Here is a 464-nt window from a genome sequence, read left to right as displayed (position 1 = left end):
TGGCGGGGGGGTGGCGGATCCCCATGAGGAGGAGGAGGGAGTCCTTAGCCCCAAGGAGGAAGGGGGGGGCTGGCCCGGCGAAGGGGGAACGGGGATGTCCCCAGTCACGGGGAGGGGAGGTCCCCCAGTCCCGGTGAGGAAGAGGAGATCCCGGTGGGGCGTGGTTCCCTGTCAGAGGGAGGGACCGGGCCCAGCTCCCATAAGAGGGAGGAGGAGGAGAAGTAGGAGAAGGAGGGTCCCGGCGGGGCCTGGTCCGTGATTGGGGTGGATGGGGGAGGGGGAGGAAGGTCCCGCCCGGCGGGGAGGGCCCCGGTACCGGTACCTTGAACTCGGCGACGGTGAGGCCGGTGCTGTAGCGCTTGTGGGTGCGGAAGGCATTCAGGCTGCTGCTCACCACCAGCGACACGGAGCCGGTCCCGAGCAACAGCCCCGGCCCGGCCCCGGCCTCCGCCGCCGCCTTCATG

General features: G+C 71.1%; 1 protein-coding gene across 1 annotated transcript in view; it reads right to left on the bottom strand.

Annotated features, from left to right (window-relative positions):
• The window catches only part of TBCB (tubulin folding cofactor B), a 2,364-nt gene extending 1,901 nt beyond the window's left edge, over nucleotides 1-463 (bottom strand). Inside the window, exons 1-2 of the mRNA XM_010567214.1 lie at nucleotides 323-463; nucleotides 75-168 (exon numbers count right to left, since the gene is read on the bottom strand). Of these exons, the coding sequence (XP_010565516.1) occupies nucleotides 75-168; nucleotides 323-463 (235 nt within the window). The remainder of the gene's footprint in view (nucleotides 1-74; nucleotides 169-322) is intronic.
• Nucleotide 464: the final 1 nt, after the last annotated feature.

Source organism: Haliaeetus leucocephalus, unplaced genomic scaffold (genome assembly GCF_000737465.1).
Source record: "Haliaeetus leucocephalus isolate CR32 unplaced genomic scaffold, Haliaeetus_leucocephalus-4.0 Scaffold227, whole genome shotgun sequence".
Lineage (NCBI taxonomy): Eukaryota > Metazoa > Chordata > Aves > Accipitriformes > Accipitridae > Haliaeetus > Haliaeetus leucocephalus.
The sequence above is the reverse complement of the archived record's forward strand: the minus strand, read 5'-3'. Positions and strand labels throughout refer to the sequence as shown.